The sequence below is a fragment of the Poecile atricapillus genome, chromosome 15 (assembly GCF_030490865.1).
Source record: "Poecile atricapillus isolate bPoeAtr1 chromosome 15, bPoeAtr1.hap1, whole genome shotgun sequence".
Classification (NCBI taxonomy): Eukaryota; Metazoa; Chordata; class Aves; order Passeriformes; family Paridae; genus Poecile; species Poecile atricapillus.
Window position 1 is genome coordinate 2,516,222 of NC_081263.1, and position 22,945 is coordinate 2,539,166.

General features: G+C 47.9%; 1 protein-coding gene across 4 annotated transcripts; it reads left to right on the forward strand.

The window, feature by feature from the left end:
• Positions 1-939: 939 nt before the first annotated feature.
• Positions 940-22,554, forward strand: CASS4 (Cas scaffold protein family member 4). 4 transcript variants are annotated; one of them, XM_058850965.1, is made up of 7 exons: positions 940-1,318; positions 13,139-13,543; positions 16,691-16,795; positions 17,603-17,752; positions 18,264-19,589; positions 20,355-20,414; positions 21,027-22,554. In XM_058850965.1, the coding sequence occupies exons 1-7, from the start codon at positions 1,178-1,180 to the stop codon at positions 21,438-21,440; spliced, it is 2,601 nt and encodes an 866-aa protein (XP_058706948.1). In that variant the 5' UTR covers positions 940-1,177; the 3' UTR covers positions 21,441-22,554. The 4 variants fall into 4 exon arrangements, with proteins under 4 accessions (XP_058706948.1, XP_058706949.1, XP_058706950.1 ...); XM_058850967.1 differs by lacking the exon at positions 940-1,318 and adding an exon at positions 5,007-5,252; XM_058850966.1 differs by lacking the exon at positions 20,355-20,414.
• Positions 22,555-22,945: the final 391 nt, after the last annotated feature.

Below are 22,945 nucleotides of genomic sequence, written 5' to 3' on the forward strand. Positions count from 1 at the left end.
GGGACTTTGTTGTGTTCCACCTGAATCAGGTACAATTAAAGACTCAAAATGCAGAATGTGGGATGTTTTAAAGAATGAAATGTCATTTTCTCTTGAAAACCTCCCTCCATGCAAAATACTTCTGAGGCTTAATGCTCTTTGCTCCTCCTCTGCCTGTATTGTGACCCTTCAGAAGCAGTGGTGGTGAGAGATAGTGGTGCTGCTGGTTTTTGGGGCAGAAACAAGGAGAAGCAGAGCTGGGGGAAGGGCAAAGGGAAGTCCTGACACAGTCACTGAGGGGTGGTGTGGGATGGGTGACAGCAGTGGCTTTTTATTTTTGGAGTGCCACCTTTTTTTAATTCTGCTAAAGCACCTGTCCATAATTCATGCACTCGTTACTGGTGTTTGAATCTGCTTTTAAACCCGCTTTTTGTAGTTTATGTGTTTAAAACCCTGCTTTTAACTGGTTGTGAACAATGGGAGCTCTCACCTCAAGCTTCCCTAGCTCTGGGGGCTTCAACTTGCAGTGCAAGAGCAAAAAGTTATTTTTTAACACAAAACCATGCTGCCATCGGCACCCTGCTGCCTGTCCATGTCCTGGACATCCTCCTGAGGCCACAAGGGGCTGGGAAAAACTGAACTCATCCTATTGAGGGAGAAAGTGCAACCCTGGGGTAAAATTTAATGTCCCAGGCCAGGCTGGATGGGGCTTGGAACAGCCTGTTCTGGTGGAAGGTGTCCCTGCCCATGGCATCTCCTGAGGTCCAACCCAAACCATTCCCTGACTCTGGAAACACCTTTCCCTGTGGATGTCTGGAGGAACCTCGAGTTCTGATGGGCTCCTGCTCCCTGCAGAGACCTCTTGGAAAAGCAGGAGAACCTGGCTGTGCGTTCCTGCGCTGCTGGCACTGTGGAGTGGTGTCTGATCAGGGCTGGGCAGCTCCTCCTTGTGCCACAGCCCTGCTCTCACTGCTGCAAAAGAGGAAACAGGAGCACGGGCAGAGGGCTCTGACTTCCCACTGCTTCGTTGTGACAAGTTGGTGGCACTAAGCCCAAGGAAAATCCCACTTGCACGTCTCATTTTCTCACCAAATTGCCAAAAGGGCTTTTTTTGGTTTTTATTCTGCCTTCTCCTGTTGTCTCAGATATTCTAGAAGAGAAGCTTGTTCCCAAGTGCCGTTAGGGGCAGAGCTGTCAGATGGACTTTGCCGAGGGGGAGCTGCCCACACACAGAAGCTGGGCACGGCTGCAGTGTCCCCGTCCCGCTGTGACCCTTGCACTGCTCCAGGTGGGAATGACAACAATGGATGTGAGCCCCAGGAGCAGCACAGCTGCAAAGGTAGGGCTGGCTTTCTGAGAAGGGAAGGGTTTGGTGCTTGAAATCAGGGGGGTTCTTGGTGATGTTGGAAGTGGCACTGCTGAGAGCCCTCCAGCTGTGGCCTTTCATGGCAAGAGAGACCTGGAGGGGCTGGAGCGTGTCCAGGGCAGGGAACAGAACTGGGAAGGGGCTGGAGAATTCCTGAAGGAGCTGGGAAAGGGCTGGAGAATTCCTGAGGGAGCTGGGAAGGGGCTGGAGAATTCCTGAGGGAGCTGGGAAGGGGCTGGAGAATTCCTGAGGGAGCTGGGAAGGGGCTGGAGAATTCCTGAGGGAGCTGGGAAGGGGCTGGAGAATTCCTGAGGGAGCTGGGAAGGGGCTGGAGAATTCCTGAGGGAGCTGGGAAGGGCTGGAGAATTCCTGAGGGAGCTGGGAAGGGGCTGGAGAATTCCTGAGGGAGCTGGGAAGGGGCTGGAGAATTCCTGAGGGAGCTGGAAAGGGCTGGAGAATTCCTGAGGGAGCTGGGAAGGGGCTCAGGCTGGAGAAAAGGGGGATCAGGGGGAATTTCTGGCTCTGCACAAGTCCCTGGCAGGAGGGGACAGCCGGGGGGAACAGGGACAGGAGGAGAGGGAACGGCCTCAGGCTGGGCCAGGGGAGGCTCAGGGGGGACAGCAGCAGGAATTTCCCCATGGAAAGGGAGCTCAGGGACTGGAACTGCCCAGGGAGGTTTGGATCCCATCCCTGGAGGTGTCCCAGGAATTCCTGGAGGTGGCACTGAGTGCTCTGGGGGGTGACAGGGTGGGGATGGGGCACAGCAGGGACTCGATGGGCTCAGGGCTCTCTTCCAACCTCAGTGGTTCTGTGATTCCGTGAAGTGTTTGGGTTCCTCGCCTCAGGGGGACAGAAGGTTCTTGTACCTCACATTCCCCCGTGCTTTTCATGGTGACAAAGCCACTGACTGGGAGAAATGTCTTGGTGAGGATCCTGAATAAAGCAGGATTGAAAACCAGCAAATACCTGGAAATAACCTCATTTGTGAAATGATAAAGATACAATGTCAAGGTTCCACCTTACTGCCATGCTGCAGCGACATTAGAGACACAGATCCTTTGCCAGAGACTTTCAGTGACAGCACTGGTGCCCTCTTGCATGACATAATTTCTTTATGTTACATGCAAACCAGAAAACATTTTGAAACATTCTGTGTTCCTATTTTGAAAGACTGGACTCAGTGTATAAGGTTTGCTACATTTATTTCTGTACCCATATTCCATCCAGATAATTTTATATACACCAGAGGTCCTGCTGTACCTGTAAGAGTTGGAGAATGCTGAAATCTTGATTCAAAGTCAGTGCCTTGCTGTCCTGCTGTCTGCAGGTCTCAAAGGTGTAATGGAATTAATTTTATCACAGATTATGACCTCAGTGTTTGCTGTAAATAAACTGCCTCCTGGAAATTTAATAGAAAATGTAGTGGGGGGAAAAGCTTAGTAGGAGCTCAGTGAGTCATTTTGTTACACTCTAAATTTTCCATCAAGACTTGTAAAGATTAGGGGGCTACGTTTCACACCGAGTCTTCAGTAACTGAGGCAGGACATCTTTCATCTCTATATAGAAGAATTTTCTATTCCTACATATATTTCCAGTTCTCTTGAGTGGATTGTCAATAAATCAATGTACTGCCAGCAAACTGATTCTCTGTCCTGTGAGCATTTCAGACATGGCCAGAGCCCACCCAGTCAACTTCAGCTGAGTAATAAAAAAACAAACTAATTTCTGCAACATCATTTATGAACTCTTTCTAAGGCTCCTACCCTGGCAGTACTGTTTATTATAATATTGGAATAATATAAAAATACAAAGGTTTTTTGGTTTTTTTTCCCTGCTCTCCGGACTCCTTGAAGCACCAACCCTCAGCAGCATTGCTGTGACAGGAAATGCTCTGCAATTATCCCTGTGCCCCAACTATTGCACCTGTCCAGGGAATCACCTCTGAAAGTGATTTCAGTCTCAGTTGAGCCAGCAAATGTTGCTGTTTGTTTGTTGTTGCACAGGAAGCGTTGCAGCCCTCGCTGCAATTTCAAACCCCGTGAGCTCTGCAGGTTCCTGTGGTGGGACAGCTTTGGCTGAGCTGCTGCCAGAGGGAAAGGGGGAGAGTTTGGATGTGCAGGAAGTGGATCTGGAGTTTATTTCTCCTAAAATGACCTGTTCACACCTTCCCACTTCACCCACAATTTGGGGTGTGGGGAATGAGCCTCTGTCCCTGTGCCCTGCTCAGGTGAGACCCAGCCTGGGGGCTGGAAGGAGCTGGAGCTGCTGGAGAGGGTCCAGAGGAGGCTCCAGGAGGAGCAGAGGGATGGAGCAGCTCTGCTGGGAGAGCTGGGATTGCTCACCTGGACAGAAGAAGCTTTGGGGTGAGCTCAGGGTGGCCTGGAGGAGCTGCAGGAAAGATGGAGAGAGACAATTCCCAAGGGATGGAGGGCCAGGAGCCAGGGAATGGCTCCCAGTGCCAGAGGGCAGGGCTGGATGGGATTTTGGGCAGGAATTGTTCCCTGGCAGGGTGGGCAGGCCCTGGAACAGGTGCCCAGAGCAGCTGGGGCTGCCCCTGGAGTGTCCCAGGCCAGGCTGGACACTGGGGCTGGGAGCAGCCTGGGATGGGGGAAGGTGTCCCTGCACAGCAGCAATTCCCTCTGGGATTCATTCATGGGAACACTGAATTGCATTTGAAAGTAGTTCTGTGGCCACAGGTTGTGGCTTTGTAACTGATATTTCTCCATCATTTCAAAGCTGGAGCACCTGAAAAACTCCAGGGTAGCAAATGAATGGCTCCTGATGACCTGCACAGAGGGTCTGAAGGGCTCAAACTGCTGCTTCTGATATTGAAAAAAAAAAAAAAAAAGAAAGAAAGAAGAGAAAAGCCACAAAGACCCTGAAATGAGCCACTTTGTGCCAGGAATTCTTTCTCCTCTGCACAGCAGCTGGTTTGCTCCCAGCCCAGAGGTGTAGATTTTGTTGATGAAACTTTTCAATTCAACATTTTCCACTCAAGATACTCAAGTCTTTTCTAGCTACAGGATTGTGCCTTTGGGAGCCAGGGTCTAATTTAATCTTGAAGCTACTGTGGAAAGAGGAAGGAAGAGGCTTTTACCAGAGAAAAGCCAGAGTGTACAAAGGCAAAACCAGTAAAAATTTGCAAACCCCAAGATACCCTGAGCCCAAAGTGGTAAAAGCTGTGCACCAGCATGACCTGGACTCAGCTGTGGCCAAGCAAATAGCAACCATTAATAATTTTAAATAACATTTCACCTTAATAATATTCAATAATTTTTTTTTTTAGACTATTTCAAGAAAACTCTTCAGCTGCAGGTCATATTTAGCTTTCCTCCTCAGGTTTTCTGCTTCTTGCAGGGTGAGGTTGCTTTGGAGGGGGTTTATAACCACAAAGGGGTTCTGTTCAGGTTTCTAGAGACAGGTTAGAAATATACCAAACCTCACACCACTTTTAAGCTAAGAAAAAAATAAAATAATAATAATAAAAAACCCCAAACCAAACCAAAAAATCAAATGAAAACTAAAAAACCCCAAACACAACAAACCAGGAGTAAAAAATGCTGCTGCAAAAACGCTTCCAAATCCAATCCTTTTCCTGCTGCAGCCCTGCTGCCCTGGGGTTTCTGCTCAGAGCAGGGAAGGCTCCCTGCAGGGGCGTCTGTGTGTCCTGCACATCACCAGCTGCAGCCCAGCAGCTCCTGGAGAGAATTCTGCTACGTAATGAGCTCCCCCCATTCCCAGAGCAGCTCTTCTGGGGCAGGAGGTGACAGAGGCTGAGCTTTCCCTCTCCAGGCTCCCAGCCAGAGCCTCCAGTGCTGCCTGAGCCGCTGGCAGGGCTGGGGAGATCCTCCTCCTCCTCCTCAGGTGATGGACTAGCAGGGAAACAGGCAGCGAAATGAAGGTCAATGTAAGTACTGGGTTATTTTCTTTCTGCTGCAGTTAATTTAATGATTTTCCTGATTGCATTTGTAGTGGATAGAGGGGGAAATCTGGGTTTCCCCTGCCAGGTTCCCTTTGCAAGGTGTGTGTTCAGCTGATTTGCACATCACTAAAGGAGCACGTGCTCTTGATTTTTAAAATATAATCCAAATGAATCCCTTCTCCAGAACAGCAGTGTGACTGAGGAGGATGAGGGTTTGTTCTGTGTGCAGTGAGTAATAACAAGTTCATTAAAACTGATCATGAACGACCCAAACTGGTCACTTCCACATTCTCTTGGAAAAAAACCGAGGTTAAGAGTTGAGCTGTACATTACCTCAAAAAAGATGATGATTTTGCACCGATTCCTGGAAGATGGGCAATGGAAATGTCTCAAGAACTGAGGTCACTGTGTGATGAGGAAAACACCAAGTAATTTCAGCCTGAGCCCTGTGAGCCTTCTCACCGAGAGAAAGGACTGGCCACGTCCTGCTGGAGCTCAGAAGAGGCGAGGACGCTCATTTTTGGGAAATACTGTTTTCTCCTGGTGTTGAGGGCAAGGAGCCATGGCTCACACGCGTTTTGGAGCTGTTTGTCCCCGGCTGTGCCCCAGTCCCTGGGCTGGGCTTTGTGCTGAGCTGGGGCTCTGGCTGTGAGGAGCCACAGGCAGCTGGGGACAGCAGGAGCAGTGTCCAGGACACAGCAAAAGCCGCTTTATCCAGGAAAATATCACCACTTGGGCACTATTTATCCAGAAATCGGCCACTTCTCGATTGACTGGGTGCATTTCATTGGTTTGCTCCAAAACAGGAGCTTTGCAGGGATGTGCAGAGGGCAGGGTGAGGATTTTGGGGGCAGGCAGAGAACCCCAGGATGCTGCAGCTCTGGGAGTTGTGATGCTGCTGCTCCTGATTCTTTGTGAATCAGAAACCCCCACCCTGAGCTCGGCCTCTCCACTGCTTGGAAAAAGGGCACAGCACCCAGGGACAGCACCCTGGCACCTCCAGCAGCAGGAATTGCTGAAAAAATTTCCTTTTTTCAATGAAAAATGTGCCATTTTCTCCTACTGAGCTTCCCTGGGAATGTTTTGCCTGATCCATAGGCAGGGAGAGCAAGGAGGGTGAGGACCCTGCTCTGAGGAGGACACTTGTACTCAGCAGGACTTTCTGTATCTGTAAACAGAAATAACAGAAAAATAGAAATAAATGTACTCAGGTATAATCAAGATACTGAAAGGTTTAAAAAAAGTCAAAAAAGCTAAAGTGGTTGGCTGCATATGGGAAAAATAATTTAAAAAACAAAAAGTTTGAGGACCCAAAGGCCAGGAATGTCACACAGGGAAGGTTTGGAGCAGCAGGAAGTGACAGTTTATTTTCCCTTAAATTCACATTAAAATGCTATGAGTGGGATGAACTCCTGGCTGCACTTGCCCGTTCCGGTGATTTTAACACAGCCAGGATTGGATTGACTTTATTTGTGGAGAAAAGAGAGTTTGGGGGGAATTAACAGAACTCCAGCTTGTAATTCCCATCTCTGCAGCACTGCCTTGTGTGAAACTGCAGGATTTGTAAGCTTGAATTTTTAAAGTGGTGGCTCTGTGTTTAATCAAAAATTGATTTGACCATTTAGAATTCCAAACCTGCTGATCAGCACCTGCTCCCACCCCCACAAAACCAATTAAAGCAGGACAAGCGAGCCCTGATGTTGATTCCTCCTCGAAGCTCACACAAAACTTGTGCATGAGCTGACCATTTCTTTCCCAAAATACACAAACAAAGCAAAAAAAAATGCAGAAGGACCTTCTGCAAGTCACAGGAAACGCTGCACATGCAGGTAGAGAACGATCTGAGCTTTTAAGGGAAATTCTCCTCTTTTCCTGTGGATGTTGATGTGAACTCTCTACAATTAACTGGGTGAATTTAAGTGACTCAACGTGGTCTGGTGTTTAGAAGGGAATTCTCAGGGAAGCCTGTTCCCAGCTAATGGATGATGGAGAATGTTTATTTCTGCAGCTTTGCTGGGAGGTGAAGGGATTAACTGGAAGCTGCTCTGTAAACATGTCAGAGGTGTCACTGATGCATGAGCAGAGCTGTTTAGCAAACACAACCCGCTGCTCTAGCTCTTCCTCCTCAAGTATTTTAAGTCCCACTTTCCTGCAGTAAGAGAGCTCACACATTTATTGATGTGCAGCATGAGAAACATTTCTCTTGCTCCACAAAAATCCCAGGATTAAACTGTCTTCTTTATTTACACGATGTCAATAGGGGTTTTAAAGAAGCAAACTGAAGATAATAAGTGAAAAATATCTTTTTTATCTGGAATGCTGTGAAACCCATTCACATGGAATAACATGGGGTAGTAAATTGAGATTTTCAAATACAAGCTGAGTGGGACAGGGGCATAGAGGAATTATTTTGTGAGGCTTGTGGGCAAGATGCTCAAATTATCACGTGCTGTACATCACTGTGTTCACTTGGATTTTTCTAGCAATGTTTGTATATATTTTATAATGTTATTTTTTTCTGTTGCATGGGCCTAAACACTAAAGATCAGGTTTGGGGTAGGAGAGGCATCAGGAGATTTTAGTAACAGTGGGATGTTTTTTCCTTAGCATAAATATCTATTGTGTACACAGAGCACAGATGTCAGTCTGAGGGTATAAAACTTTACATCATAGAACTGGGCCCTGATCAGCTTTACTGCTCTTAATTACAATTTCTCCATTAATAAACATGAGGCAGCAGCTTTCATTCCTATGACTCCCAAGGGCTGCCAAGGCTTTAGAGAGGGACCAGTGCTGGATAAGGATCTGCAAACAACAAAGATGTGGCAAGTCCAATTTGGGAGGGGAATGGCTCTCTCCACATCTGAGCCACGCTCCAATAATGGAGATGCATCCCCAGCCACATGAGAACTTTTGAAGTGAAGCTGTTCCAGGGACCCTGCACTGTAAATCCCTTCAGTGTGTGACCCACTTGCTTTGCCCTGGGGTAGCTGGGGGCTCTGGGGGTCCCAGTGCCTCGGGAGGAGCTGCAGGGGACCAATTCTTCCTCTTTTCCAGGCCTGTGCTCTCTCACCAGCTCGTTTAAACCCACTCAAGGTGCCTCTCAAGGCGCTTTTTGTGGACATTCTTTGTCTTAGGAGAGGTTTTCCAAGGCTGCTGGTGGGGCTGAAGCAGCGAGCAAAGGAAAATCTCTTTGACCCCACCTGTGTTGCTTTAGTGCTTTTTCCACGTTGGTTATTTACAGACACAAAGCACAGAGAGCTCCACAAGCCCTGGCTGGGGAGGACACGCTGGACAGCCCGAGCTCTGCTGGCTGTCAGGGAAAAACGCTGCTCCCAGTGCCCTCCCAGCACAGCCCCCTCCTCACTGAGCATCCCAAAGGGCTCTGGATCCTGGGAATGCAACACTTGTTTACAGCCACGGCCAGGTCAGGGCTGCTGCAGAGGAAGGGGCTGCCACAGTGATGCCTCACACATGTCCTGGGAGCTGGGGGAGCAGGCAGGGCCTGGGCTCCAGCCACAGCCACCGTGGGATGATCCAGAGCTGGCTGCAGATAACCCCAAACCACGGCGTGCACACAGGAGAGGGGCAGCACCCACCTCCTGCAGCTCCTGGGGCAGTGCTGTGCACTCTGCTGAAATACTGAAATACTGAAATGCTGAAATGCTGGAATGCTGAAATACTGAAATACTGAAATGCTGGAATGCTGGAATGCTGGAATACTGGAATACTGAAATGCTGGAATACTGGAATACTGAAATGCTGAAATACTGAAATGCTGAAATGCTGGAATGCTGGAATACTGGAATACTGAAATGCTGGAATACTGGAATACTGAAATGCTGAAATACTGAAATGCTGAAATGCTGGAATGCTGGAATACTGGAATACTGAAATGCTGAAATACTGAAATGCTGAAATGCTGGAATGCTGGAATACTGGAATACTGAAATGCTGGAATGCTGGAATACTGAAATGCTGAAATACTGAAATGCTGAAATACTGAAATGCTGGAATACTGGAATGCTGGAATACTGGAATGCTGGAATACTGGAATGCTGGAATACTAGAATGATGGAATACTGGAATACTGAAATGCTGGAATGCTGAAATGCTGAAATACTGAAATGCTGAAATGCTGGAATGCTGGAATACTGGAATACTGAAATGCTGGAATACTGGAATACTGAAATGCTGAAATACTGAAATGCTGAAATGCTGGAATGCTGGAATACTGGAATACTGAAATGCTGAAATACTGAAATGCTGAAATGCTGGAATGCTGGAATACTGGAATACTGAAATGCTGGAATGCTGGAATACTGAAATGCTGAAATACTGAAATGCTGAAATACTGAAATGCTGGAATACTGGAATGCTGGAATACTGAAATACTGAAATGCTGGAATGCTGGAATACTAGAATGATGGAATACTGGAATACTGAAATGCTGGAATGCTGAAATGCTGAAATACTGAAATGCTGGAATGCTGGAATACTGGAATACAGAAATACTGAAATACAGAAATACTGGAATACTGAAATACTGGAATACTGAAATGCTGGAATGCTGGAATGCTGGAATGCTGAAATACTCAAATACTGGAATGCTGGAATGCTGAAATGCTGAAATACTGGAATACTGGAATACTGAAATACTGAAATACTAGAATACTGAAATACTGAAATGCTGAAATACTGAAATACTGAAATGCTGGAATGCTGGAATACTGGAATACTGAAATACTGAAATGCTGAAATGCTGGAATACTGGAATACTGAAATACAGAAATACAGAAATACTGTAATACTGGAATACCGAAATACTGAAATACTAGAATACTGAAATACTGAATTACTGGAATATTGAAATACTGAAATACTGAAATACAGAAATACTGTAATACTGGAATACTGAAATACTGAAATACCAGAATACTGAAATACTGAATTACTGGAATATTGAAATACTGAAATACTGAAGTACTGAAATACCCAGAGTGCACAGCAAGGATGTGCTCTGCAGCTCCACTGTGTCGAGTGCTTGTCCTGAAACTTGGAATTTAATTAAGCCCTGCCTTAGCTGGAAAACCTTTGAGGCTTGATTTTATTTTATTTTTTTATTTTTTGATCTCTTCTGTTAAGAGCTCCACTGACCCTGCTTGTCCAAGGTGTCTCAGTCCAGTCATTTTCTACAGACTGGAGTTTAGGGCTTGTCTCCATCACTTCTCTAGTTAAAGTCTTCATTTTTCCACTCCAGCTCTCTGGATGGGATATGAGATGATCCATGAATGGATCTGTTTTCAAGCTAGGTCAGGTTCCCCAGAGTGCCCTATGATTTAATTGATTAATAATTAATCTCCCTTTTGGCTTGATTTGGGATGATTCCAGAGGTTTCTGGATAGATTATAGATGTGAGCTCACATGCTCCAGTGTGAGCTCCAAACATGCAAAATTTGAGCCAGGGTGTTCTGCCCCAGCCTGGCCTCTGGCTGGGGGCTGCTGGCCCTGGGATATTTGCACATCTTTATTGGCCAAACCAAAGGAATGTGTGCTGTGCCTCCAGCAGGACCCCTCTGATGCAAAGCTTTGTTTCTCTGGTTATAAAATTGGGCTCAGCAGCATCTTGAGTGTGCTCCTGCCACAGGAAAGACTTGTCTGGGGAAACATCAATATTTAGATGCCTCTTAAAACCACAGTGTGAACCAAATGTTCCTCTCAGCCGTGTGGGTACAAGTAGGAAGGGCAGCCTTGCTGTGTGTGCCCAGCTCAGATCCTCACCCCAGCCTTCCTGGCCCTTCACCCATTTCCTGCGTGTGCCTGGATAAGGCTCTTCACGTTGGAAAAGGGGGAAAGTTTTCCTCTGCCCACGCTCCTCAGGGCTGAGGAAGAAGATCTGTCCTTCAGAAGTGTGTCTGTGCAGCATCCAAACCCACGGACCGAGCAGTGATGATGAACAGCAGGAAAAGTTGGCTGTTCTCCCGTTTTTTTTTTAAAGTGTAGAGCCCAGGCCCGCCCCAGAGGGGGATTCCTGAGGGCCCCACTCCATCAAAAGTGGACTCCCATGTTCAAAGCAAAAGCCAGGCTGGACCATGAGGCCAAAGGGGCTGTTGTCCATGCTGGCAGCTGCCCTTGTCCCACAAAAAAGCCATTGTTCACAGCCAGCCCGACCACGAAACGCCTGCAGCCAACAGCGGGCCCTGGTCGCCAGCTGAGCTGACAAATTTGAGTTCTTCTGCTGCAGCTTCAAGCCAGCTGCTGCCTCACAGCAAATGCTCTGGACAAAAATACAGGGCATCACGTTTCCTATTTGGGTGCTATCTCTCTGGACAGTACTCGCACTTTCTGATAAGAAATTCATGCTGAGACACAGCCAGTGTCCCACGGACTGGGGAGCAGCGCCGTTCTAAAGCTGAAAGCAAAATCTATCTTGTACTGAAAAAGAACTAAAAAATGACATCCACAGCTTTCTCTACCCTTTGCACAAATGCCTGGGGTGATTAAAGCTGGCTCTGGCTGCCCCATCCCTGCAAGTGTCCAAGGGCAGGCTGGACAGGGCTTGGAGCAACCTGGGATAGTGGGAGGTGTCCCTGCCCATGGCAGGGACAGGGATGAGATGATTTTCCCTTCCCACCCAAAGCATTCCATGATTCTGTGGTCTTGTAATGAGTAAGTATGAGATGAAGAATTCCCAGAATGGCAGTGGGAACCTGTTTTCCACAGAGGGATCATTAGGGTTGAAAAAGGACCTCTGGAGATCACTCAGTCCAACCCTGCTGCCAAGGCAGGGTCACCTGGAGCAGGTGACACAGGAATGCATCCAGGTGGGCTTGGGGTGTCTCCAGAGAGGGACACTCCACACCCTCCCTGGGCAGCTGCTCCAGGGCTCTGCCATCCTCATGGAAAGAGCTTCTTCCTCATTCTTAGGTGGAACTTCTTGTGTTTTAGCTTACAAGCCCAATATATGTAAGTTTAATACAATAAATCTAAATAACAAAGATTAGCAGTGCTCTTCAAGAGCCTCGAGCGGGCAAAGGTGATGAAGAAATATATCACAGCAATCTCATTATTATCTATTTCTTTATTGCACTGAACATAGCAGGCATAAAGTGTCACGGTTTAACTCTGAAACCAGTGCTCCAGAGGGGTTGTTCAGTGTGAACAGGGGTGTTCCAGAGAGGTTGTTCAGTGTGAACAGGGGTGTTCCAGAGGGGTTGTTCAGTGTGAACAGGGGTGTTCCAGAGGGGTTGTTCAGTGTGAACAGGGGTGTTCCAGAGGGGTTCAATGTGAACAGGGGTGCTCCAGAGGGGTGTTCAATGTGAACAGGGGTGCTCCAGAGGGGTTGTTCAGTGTGAACAGGGGTGTTCCAGAGGGGTTCAGTGTGAACAGGGGTGCTCCAGAGAGGTTGTTCAATGGGAACAGGGGTGCTCCAGAGGGGTTGTTCAATGTGAACAGGGGTGTTCCAGAGGGGTTGTTCAATGTGAACAGGGGTGCTCCAGAGGGGTTGTTCAGTGTGAACAGGGGTGTTCCAGAGAGGTTGTTCAGTGTGAACAGGGGTGTTCCAGAGGGGTTGTTCAGTGTGAACAGGGGTGTTCCAGAGGGGTTGTTCAGTGTGAACAGGGGTGTTCCAGAGGGGTTCAGTGTGAACAGGGGTGCTCCAGAGGGGTTGTTCAGTGTGAACAGGGGTGTTCCAGAGGGGTTGTTCAATGTGAACAGGGGTGCTCCAGAGGGGTTGTTCAGTGTGAACAGGGGTAGGTGAACAAAACCCAGATGGAGATGGAAAGTGGGTGCCAGCCAGGTGGGAACACCGAGGCGGGAAGCGAGGAGCCGTGGCGCGGGTGTGACGATGTCGCTGTGCTCCGTGTCCCCAGCACAGCCTGGCCAAGGCTCTCTACGACAACAAGGCCGAGAGTTGTGACGAGCTGGCGTTCCGCAGAGGGGACATCCTGACGGTGCTGGAGCAGCACGTGCCGGGCAGCGAGGGCTGGTGGCGATGCTCCCTGCACGGCCACCGCGGCCTGGCCCCCGCCAACCGCCTGCAGCTCCTGCCGCCGGGCCCGGCCCGCGGCCAGCACCCCACGGAGCCTCCAGCACCACACAACATCTACCAGGTGCCCTCCGTGCCCTCTGCGCCCAAGGCCACGGCGCTGTCGGACACCTACGAGAAGATGGAGGGCTGGGTTCAGCCGCCGGCCGTCCCTGCCCAGGCCGTGTACCAGGTGCCGGCCCTGGCGGCGCAGCTGCTCAGCGAGAGGACCAAGCGCTCCACGCACCAGGTGAGGATAAAGGCAGCTCTAAAAACTGATGTTCTTGTTACAGCCCTCCCTGGGAGTGGGGAAATAAGAAAGCTGGAGGTTTGCAGTGGAGTTTGTAGCAGAATGATGGTGTTTAAGGAAAGCCCCATCAATTTACAGCATTGTGTGAGAAATGCTGCTCTGGGCGACAGATGGGTGTCTATAGTGTGTACTGCCTCACCTTTCTGACAGTTTAAAACAGCTGTAAAATAGGGCAGGAAGTAAAGAATATACCATTTGTTTGGGAGAATCTATAAATGATTTACAACTTTAAATTAACAAGACACAGAATTTTCTTCTCTGATGGGCCACAGCCTGTGGCCATCCAGAGCCCTTGGGGTACATGTGGGGTCTTTGCATCCATCTGCACAGGAGCATGATTCATAATTTTTTAAAGAAATCAACCTTTGGTGCGTGATTGCTGGGTTTGGTCTGGTTTTTATTGTCTCCAGCAGCTCAGCAAGCTCAGAATGCTGCTGCCTGTCTCTTGTGCTGTCACTAAGCTTGCACAAAGCAGCAGCCCCTGCCAGACACGCAGAAGGACACGAAGTTTTCTTGCCCTGAGCCGGTTTCTCTCCCAGCCTATTTTTGCTGCTGCTGAGACATTACTGACCAAGGTGTACAGGAGGACAGATGCCACCAGTTCCCCCAGTCACAGAGGAGAACAAACTGGTTTTCCAGCGTTTCATTACAGCTCCCTGGCCTGGCTCTTCTTTCTCCCAGCTCCTCGTGTTTGATATTCAAACAAAACTCATACATGGAACATGCAAATTGATTACATGTTGCTGGTTTTTAAGATCAATACCTTGTGCTTTCTTCACCAAAAAAAAAAAAAAAGAGTGGGGAATGTTTCATAATGAAAGGGAAATAGAGCAGGTGGGGATAGAGTTCAAGTGTGAGGTTTTGTTCAGTTCTGTGAGCTCTCCAGCCCTGGGAGGCTCTTTATTCTGTGTATGAAAATCACATTAGAAATTCTAATTGAAAAATGGAAAGAAAGAAAATTCAGCTATATGGTGTTTTGGGCTGATTTAATGATTGTTTGATTTATGGGGCTCAGTCAGCCACCTTTCCTCCTGCTGTGTGGAAGGCTGATGACAGAAACCTCGTTGCTGCTTCCTGCTGGGTGGCAGGTGGGTGCTGGAAAACAACAAACCCAGGGCATCCCTGGTGACCAAAACCTCATTTTCAGCTCTGCAGCTGCAGTACACAACCATAACTCAAACTGAGTACAGCTACAAGAGACTCTCTTGCGCTTGCTGTGATCTGATTTCTCCACATTCTTGACCCTAAAGGAGACATGTGGAAACTGAATCAGAGATTGGCATCAATTTTACATGTTGTGCCAGCAAATCAGGTGGAAAATGTCATCTATTGATTTGTGGATGAATGGTTTGGCAGAAGAGCTCCTTGGCTCTCCCTGTCTCATTTCATGAATTTATCCACCTAAGCCATGTCTAGTCTAAGAATGAAAAAGAATGAAGAATGGAAAAGAAATGTCCCAGCCTCTGATAATTATCCAGAAGCTGAGAGTGGGGCTGCCCGTGGCAGTGTCCCAGCTGTCCCCACACCAGCTGCACCCTGGTGGTCACAAGCTGTCCCCAAGGCAGGGGAGCTCTGGAGGCACAGAACGATCCAGACCATCCCACAGAGATCCTGTGGTACAGCTGGCAAAGCTCCTGGCATACTCAGCTGTCCCCTGAGCAGCTGGGAAAAGCCACTGTGAGTCCTTGAGGGAGCTGACTGAAAGCAATGAAACAAAAAGAAATCCCTCAGAGGCTGGGGATTTCACCCCACAGAGAAACCTCACTGCTTCTGCCTCATGAACAGGGCACCTTCTGGTTCTACTGCCACGGACAGGACTTCAAACAGGACCAAGGTGTGATATCCAGTGAATTTCCTTTTTGCTGGATTCTCAGCTTTGTCCATCTGGAAGCAGACCTGGGCTGAGGATGGTTCTCCTCACACCTCTTATCTTTTACCCTTTCACTGAGGGAAGTTGTGCCTGTGTTTGCAAGGAAGATACTCACAATCAGACACAGGTTGCCCAGGATTCCCCAGCCCTGGAAGAGTTCCAGGCCAGACTGGAGGGGGTTTGGAGCAACCTGGGATAGTGGAAGGTGTCCCTGCCCTTTGCAGGGGGTGGAACAGACGGATCCCTCCCAACCCAAACCATTTTGTGATTCTGTGATTCTCCATCACAGAGCACTAAGGGGATTTGTCCTCACTCCTCATTCCCTGTTTTCAGATGAGAGCTGAACCAGGCAGAGTGAAGCTGCACTCTTCTTCCTCTACCATATTTCCCCCACCTTTATTTTGTTGCAGGACTTGCACCCCCTCCAGTTTAAAACCATTTACTGTAATATCTCAGCCCAGCAGTGTTTCTGGAGGTCAGTGGTTTGCAATGGCCCATTCATAAATCATCTGAGGGCAGCCAGGCTAAAGGCAGGCTGGATGAACAAAATTCCACGTTTTGGTGGTTGATTTTTAAAAACAAAAGTCCTAACCCAGCATTCATATTTTGTGACATTAATTGTCCCACATATCTGGTTATGGCTGCTCAAATTATGTTTAATCAAACAAATCTGACTGTAAAGATATAATTCCCATACTTGACTTCCCTGTTTATGGTGCTGGACAGGACATCAAGGTTTACTCCTTCCAAATGAGTCAGTCTCTCAGAACTACAGAATAATTCTCAGCCTGCACTTTTTTGCTGCTCTTACACTAAATTGACTTGACCCAATGACTGTGGGCTTGGAGAAGTAGAAATTTCCCCACTTCCTTTTTTAAGTGCTTCTGCTTTTGAGCAAAGGTTTAAGTGATAACTGCAGCTGGATTTTCTCCAAATCTTTTCTGTCCCATTAGTAAGGCAGATTGTCTTTCATATGTATGTGCCAATTCAGATCTTATCAAAAATGTACCAGAAATGCTGGCAAAGGAGAATTATTTGGGAATAAACATCCTATTGCTTGTAAGGTCAGTTCCTGTCTCTCACCTTCAGTGAAGAGCTGAAGGATTTTATCACAGAAGAGTGATTACTCCAACAGTGGATTATTCATCTAAATGACTTTTCAAAGCTGTTCTGAGCTTCCTGCTAATGAAGTTTCATTATTTTTTCTCCCCTCCAAGCACCTGTTTACCCTCCCAAGAGCCTGCCGGGCTTCAGCCCCAAACATCAGGGGTGAGGTGTACGATGTCCCCTCCTCACAGCACCGTGGGTCCCTGCTCCCACAGGTGAGTCCTGCCCCGCTCCCTCCCTGGCACCCTGAAGCACCTCAGAGTAGATCTGCAGATCAATTCTACTGTCAGCCTGTTTGCTTTTTGTAAAATTGGGAAGCAAACAATCTATTTTTAGCTCAAAATCTCAGTTCTCCTGGGTTTCTTAGAAATTTACAGCAATGTGTCTTAAATCTGGTGCGTTTCTAATAAATCCTTTTATTTTTTCCATCAGGAAGGCATTTCCCTGTGGATTCTCAGAGGCTGACACTGCTGAATTCTCTGTATCAGTGTCAACCTCTCTGCCTCAGAATCCCTGGGGAGATGTGGTGGTGTCATTTGGTCGGGGTGATTTGGGGATGTTTAGAGAAGAGTCACAAGCACATGTCCAGCAAGAAATTAAATGTCACCCCCAGCACCCCTCTCCTGGGAAAAACACACCCTGGATTTGGCCACGTCACCGTGATGTGTCCTGTTACACAATCCTGTCCTCGGTGCTGTCCCACTCCCCTGGGGTCACAGAATGTCACATTTCCTCCAGCTCTGAGCCCGTGTAGGTCACCAGGATGGGACGGGCAGCAGCCCCCAGCCCTGTCCTGTCACCCCCACACAGAGGGGTGAGTGGCACTGGGACATGTCCCCACACCCTGCTGCTCCCAGCCCAGTCCATCACTATCCCCAGATTTCCTGGAGTCACACCCTTTGTGTGAGGGGATGATCCCTGCTCTCACCCAAACCTGCTCATGTCTGGCCCTTTGATCCCACTCAAGGCCCCGGTGGGCTCTAAAAAGGATCAAAATAAACAATTTTTTCCTCTTTGAACAGAGTGCTGCCACCCCACCCAGCACACAGAAGGGCTCCGTGCTGGGCAGATCCACTGAGAGTTTCCAGGCAGAGCAAAAGAAGCTTTACAACATCCCATCCAAGCCAGAAAAAGCAGGAGCTGGCAGCCAGAAGGACTCAGCAGCAGGCAATGTAAGTAAGGCTTGGTGGGCACAGAATAATCCATCCCTCCTGAGATGGCTGGCTTGGAGCAGGGACAGGTTTCCCATCTCTTCCCCACTGTATCTTACACAACAAATGGCCCTGAATTTCCCTTTTCCAGCTTGGACTCCAGCTGTACACACATATATGTGTATCAAGAAAAATTTAAATTCATTGAAGATGTTTGAGCAGACTCAGTGGTGTCTGTTGGTGATTTATTCCTTGTCAGGGTGTGCATGTGAGTGGGAAAAAAATCAAGTGTCTACAGATTTCACTGGCTGGGGACTCCTCTGTAGGATCTAATCACCTGTGCTCCAAATATTTTACCTTTTATAGGTGCAACTTGTGCATGTTAGAAAATAAAACATACAGGCAGCCTTTCTGTGCTGCCCTTCCATTGACATCAGTGCAGTTGCACACATTTATGTGCCCTGAGAATTCAGTTCTGTTTCTCATTCTTGTTTGAAAAGATGATTTATGAACCCTCTGTGCTCTGTTGTAGTTATATGATGTCCCTCCCAAAAGAGAACTCGATGACTCAGAAAATAAATCTCAGAAGAAGTGCTGGGGCCATTACAACACTTTGCCAAACCCTCGGAAGTCCGAATGGATTTACGATATTCCAGTATCCCCTGAAAATTCCGGGTTCAAACCAAACCCTCCTGGCCAGTGTGTGGAGAAGCAGGTGCTGTATGACATTCCCCCAGCCAGGTACAAGGCTCCAGCCACGGCCAGCGAAGCCAAGGTTGGAAATGCGCAGTTGTACCACATTCCACCGCCCCAGCGGAAATTAACGCTTCCAGAAATCCCCCTCTACGACGTTCCATCCTCACGGGACGTGCTCCTCCTGCCACAGAACGGCAGCTCTGAGGTGCCCCCGAGTCTCCTGGCTGCCAAAGCTGAGAGTCAGATCTCTGAGGAGAACGTTTATGATATTCCCAAAGGTTTGCCCAGTGCTGGGCACTCCAAGAAAGAGATGGAAAACAACAGTGACCAAGCACACGGTGCTTCTCCACAGCTCTCTGTGAACACCAAGTCAGAAAATGACAGTTTGTGTGTCTCTAGTGTGGACAGCAGGAGCAGCACTCTGACCTCATCCTCCAGCTGTTCTGCCGAGCCATCTTCTACTCTGTCACCATCAGCAGAGCCTCTCCAAGAAATCAAACTGGAGCTGGAGACAGCCATCGAGACCCTGACGCGGCTGCAGCACGGCGTGTCCAGCTCCATCGCCAGCTTAATGATCTTTGTCAGCAGCAAGTGGAGATTGCAGGAGCACCTGGAGAAAAGCCTGGAGGAGATCCACAGAGCAGTGGACCACATAAAGGTGTCAATGGGAGAGTTCCTGGCTTTTGCTCAAGCCCTGAAGGGAAACGCCTCCAACCTCACGGATAACAACCTGCAGGCCAGAATTAAAAAACAGCTGGAAATCCTCACAAACTCCTACAAAATATTGACAGAAACGAGGGAAGCTCTCAACAGCTGCAGCTGGTCCCTGGAGGCTTTGGTGCTCAGGAAGCCCCAGAACAATCCTGATGACCTGGATCGCTTCGTTATGGTGGCCCGGACAATTCCAGACGATATCAAGAGGTTTGTGTCCATCATCATCGCCAACGGGAAGCTGCTCTTCAGGAAGAACCAGAAGGAACAAGAAAAGAAGCAACCAAAAGTGAACCCAGAATGCAAAATAGCAAAACAAATCCCAGTGCCAAGAAGAGTAGAAATTGAGTCACTCCAGAGAAATGCTGCTGAGAAATCCAGCCAAAGCCAGGTCCCTATGCAGAAACCAGGAGGAAATTCCAGCGAGGATTGTGATTATGTGCAGCTACAGGTCAGTGACACTGGGATTTAATCTCTGGATTCCCCACCTTTTGCAGATATTAAGCTATGAACTATCAGCACTATTTTACCTTTGCACCCGTGGCACGTTCAGTTTTCCAGACTTTACGTGGGTCCAGGATTTTGTGACAGTGCTGGATGGCACACGTACAATGCACAGTAATTTTAATCAACAGAGAAAAATCAAACATTTTTATCATTCTTGCCAGTTTGAATTCATTTGGGAAGCAGGATTTGGGAGTTAGCAATTCCTTACTTCCCTTTTCCCTCACAGTTCTCTTCCTGCTGCATGTTGTGTTTGGCATGACAAGGGATGTTCCATCCTAACTTGAGGTGTTGGAAATCCTGTTTTCATAGAAATTAAACTCTGTGAATTATCACATTTAGTTGTTAGAATAATTCTGGATAACTGTTAGAATCTCCCTAGAGTTACTGAAATATCTACTAAGAACATCTCCCTTAGTTTCCCAAAGAAATGCTGATTGTCCTTAAAATTTAGGGAATGTTTTGTTGCCAGGTTTTGTTGATGTTGGTTTCAGTCTCAGATCTTGCAGGATCAGGTACTACATTTTTAGGAGGAAAAAACCCACAGCTCCTTCTAAAAAATTCCCATTTGTATTTGTAACATGAAGGCTACAGAACAAGTAGAAATAATAATAATAATAAATATAATAAAGAATAATAAGAGAAAACCACATATATATTTAAATACTTTATGTAGTTGTTTCAACTTTGCTTTCATTTTAATTTGTGACAGGCACAGAAAGTCATTTCAGGTAAAGAAGTAGCAAAGAAGAGTACAGAGTCAAACCCAAAGGTATTTCTGACTTTGAAAATATTATTTATGAGTGCTTTTAGTCCCTGATTTCTGTGCTTGCTAAAACTCAGACACACATCTCTATACATAGAGACCTATTTGCTTCTCCGAGACCATTTTCTCAGAATTACTGCTGAAAACTGGTGAAGAACATTTATCTTCCTCAAACAACTCCAGTTTAAAGTCATACAGTTTATTTTATTGCCTTTCAGCACCATTTGGGATAAAGGCTGTGAGAACCAACCGTTGCAAAGTATCTTGTCATGCACTGGCACAAAACTGACTCTTGTTTTGTGCATTTTAATCATTCATAACCCCGATTAAGTCCATTAAAGATCAATGTTTTGTATTGTTTGGAAGCTTCAAGGCCAGACTGGGTAAAGGATTGGTGTTTGGCTGCAGCACTTTGTGTGCTATCCATTATTAAAACTGTATTTAGGAGGGAAAAAGACAATCAGGAGAATTTCCAACACTTTATGGAAAGAGAAATTACTGTAAAGGCTCCAGGGTGGGGCAATTTGGAGACCACAAGAATTCAGGGTAGAGCAACCAAAGAAACAACCAGCATGTGACACCAGGCTGAATCTATTTTTATTTTAACCCTTTCTCCAGGTCCTGCCATGCGCAAAAAAGACTGAAAATCCCAGCAGGCAGGAGCCTGGCAGGAAAATCCCTCTCCCAGAGCACTGCAGGCTGTGCTTCGCTGCCCTGCACAAAGCCATCGGCGTCTTCACCGCCAGCCTCAGCAACCAGCAGCCCCCCGAAATCTTCATCTCCCACAGCAAACTCATCATCATGGTGGGGCAGAAGCTGGTGGATTCGCTGTGCCAGGAAACCCAGGAGAGGGAGGCCCGGAGCGACATCCTGCACAGCAGCAGCCGCTTCTGCAGCCTCCTCAAGAACCTGGCCCTGGCCACCAAAACCGCAGCCCTCAAATATCCCAGCGCTGAGGCCACCAGGGAGCTGCGGGAGCAGACCGAGGAGCTGGCCAAATACACCCAGCAGTTCAGGGCCATGATGGACTGAGGGACCTGCCACTGCTGCTGCTCCTCTTGGCACCACTTCACACTCAGAATTCCCAGCAGGAATTCCCTGGGTGCACTGGCAGCAGGGGAAGATCCCCACTCTCAGAATTCCCAGCAGGAATTCCCTGGGTGCACTGGCAGCAGGGGAAGATCCCCACTCTGAGAATTCCCGGCAGGAATTCCCTGGGTGCACTGGTGGCAGCAGGGGAAGATCCCCACTCTCAGAATTCCCACCAGGAATTCCCTGGGTGCACTGGCAGCAGGGGAAGATCCCCACTCTGAGAATTCCCAGCAGGAATTCCCTGGGTGCACTGGTGGCAGCAGGGGAAGATCCCCACTCTGAGAATTCCCAGCAGGAATTCCCTGGGTGCACTGGTGGCAGCAGGAGAAGATCCCCACTCTCAGAATTCCCACCAGGAATTCCCTGGGTGCACTGGTGGCAGCAGGGGAAGATCCCCACTCTCAGAATTCCCAGCAGGAATTCCCTGGGTGCACTGACAGCAGGGGAAGATCCCCACTCTGAGAATTCCCACCAGGAATTCCCTGGGTGCACTGGTGGCAGCAGGGGAAGATCCCCACTCTCAGAATTCCCAGCAGGAATTCCCTGGGTGCACTGACAGCAGGGGAAGATCCCCACTCTGAGAATTCCCAGCAGGAATTCCCTGGGTGCACTGGTGGCAGCAGGGGAAGATCCCCACTCTCAGAATTCCCAGCAGGAATTCCCTGGGTGCAGTGGCAGCAGGGGAAGATCCCCACTCTCAGAATTCCAACCAGGAATTCCCTGGGTGCACTGGTGGCAGGGGAAGATCTCCACAGCAGCTGATGCAGAAGAATTAAATCTGCACTTTCTTCTCCACATCCTGCCTGGAAATGTCATCGTCACAGTGGCCGGGTGGGAATGTTTGCTGTGTATTGGAGCAAAAGTTGTTGATTATGGGACTGATTTTTTACTTTTTTTTTTGTTCTCCATGTATGTCTGATAAATGTATTTTCCTTTTTAATTGTTTTTTTTTCTATTCCTGTAAAGTCTCTCTTTAAATGTAGCTGCACAATGTTCTGTAACTTATGATAGCCCACTATTGATTGTGTCCTGAGGACTTTACTCAAAATTTCTAATTACAGGATTGTTTTGGTTGTTTTTGGTTTTTTTTTAAACAGCTGCAAAGCTAATTTTTTGTTTTAACAAATGCAACACGGTACAAAATCCAGTCAATAGGAAATGCACCAGGCACAGAGGAAAACTTTGGGAGAAGTTCCTGACTCCTGATAAATCTACAGGGAGCACATCATCCTCTCACACAGCCCAGAGCTCTCAGAGCATTTCTCCAGCTAGGAAAAAAAAATTATTTCAGTCACTAAACATGCAGGGGCTTTGGCCAAGCTCTTCCCAAAGCTGGAAAGGCGATGTTATTCCCTGCTGGAATCCCAGCGAGTTCCACCCAGCGCTGGGGCAGCTCCCAGGGCTCCATCCCAGCCTGAGGAGCCTCGGCCTGAGGAGCTTTTTAA

Bases quoted from the DNA above. Each gene is read 5' to 3' on its own strand.
- CASS4 (XM_058850965.1), top strand. From the start codon at position 1,178: ATGGACTTTGCCGAGGGGGAGCTGCCCACACACAGAAGCTGGGCACGG. The intron at 13,544-16,690 runs GTGAGGATAAAG...CTCCCCTCCAAG, and splicing joins CCAAGCGCTCCACGCACCAG to CACCTGTTTACCCTCCCAAG. The intron at 17,753-18,263 runs GTAAGTAAGGCT...GCTCTGTTGTAG, and splicing joins AGGACTCAGCAGCAGGCAAT to TTATATGATGTCCCTCCCAA.